The 1,099-nt window shown below is 46.6% G+C and overlaps 1 protein-coding gene across 1 annotated transcript in view; it reads right to left on the reverse strand.

The window, feature by feature from the left end:
- Positions 1–480: 480 nt before the first annotated feature.
- Positions 481–1,099, reverse strand: part of wdfy3 (WD repeat and FYVE domain containing 3) — an 81,255-nt gene continuing 80,636 nt past the window's right edge. Inside the window, exons 64-65 of the mRNA XM_030778736.1 lie at positions 962–1,099; positions 481–609 (exon numbers count right to left, since the gene is read on the reverse strand). The exon at positions 962–1,099 is cut by the window's right edge and continues 60 nt beyond it. Of these exons, the coding sequence (XP_030634596.1) occupies positions 489–609; positions 962–1,099 (259 nt within the window). The 3' untranslated portion in view covers positions 481–488. The remainder of the gene's footprint in view (positions 610–961) is intronic.

Genomic DNA, 1,099 nt, shown 5'->3' on the forward strand with positions numbered 1-1,099 from the left:
CCAGAAGTGATGTGTTATAATGCTATCTTACAGAATCATGATCTCATGTCACTTTAAACAACGCCTCATTTCTCTTCTGCTAGTTAAAAAGGCCATTAGAACTATTTACAATATAAACAACTTCATTTGACAGACAAGGAGAAAGAACCAGGGTGATGTTTTCTTCTCTAAAATGTAAAAAGACAGGGCTCACAGGAGGCCGTCATCGGGCAAACAAACAAACAAAAAACCCCAACAAAACAATCTTCCATATTCATCGTACTTATCCGACACGTTTATGAAAGAATGAACATTAATTATGTGTGTTTAGTGGGTGTCAGTGCTGGGTGGGGGGGATTACTGGCGCTACACGGGGTCTGGGAGTCGGAGGAGGACAGGAGAGCGTGCTGTGGTTTTTTTGTGTGTGGGGGGAGAGCAGAGCAGGGGGGGAGCAGTGTTGGGTTTTTTTTTTTCTTGTTTTTTTTCCTTTTTTCTCCTGACGTAACGGTTTAGTTTCTGCAGCCATCCTCTGGGGTCCGCTCGTGTTGGAGGTTATAGTAACAGTTCTGACAGACCCGCACCGGAGAGGAAATCCTCAGACGCTTTATCTCCGACTGAAAACGACTGCACCTGAGAAAGAGAGAGAGAGTGTTACATAAAACATAAATACAATTAAAAAATCATTTTTAAAATCTAAATAATTAAATGCATTCTTTTATGAAACACTTTTGCCCAAAGTGTCTTAGAGAAAGTTAGAGCCAAGCTGAGGAACTTGTGCCTGCAACCTAGCAGAGGTCAAAGGTCAGACCAAAGGTCCAGTCCTGTTCGCAGAGGTCAAAACTCAGACCAAAGGTCCAGTCCTGTTCGCACAGGTCAAAACTCAGACCAAAGGTCCAGTCCTGTTCGCAAACCGTAATGTTCACACAACCTCACGGCTGAAAGAACCAAACCAGCCCAAACAGAACACGGGCGGCACTCTTACTTCTGGCAGAAGAGCTGTCCGCAGTTTCGGCAGTGGTGTCGTCTCTCGGTGAGAGAGAACCGGACGGCGCACCCGGAGCAACTGTCCACCTGCTCGTCCTTCACCCAGTGATCCGCCGCCGCGCGGCCCGGCTGGTCG

This window comes from Chanos chanos, chromosome 1 (assembly GCF_902362185.1).
Source record: "Chanos chanos chromosome 1, fChaCha1.1, whole genome shotgun sequence".
In the NCBI taxonomy this organism is placed as follows: Eukaryota; Metazoa; Chordata; class Actinopteri; order Gonorynchiformes; family Chanidae; genus Chanos; species Chanos chanos.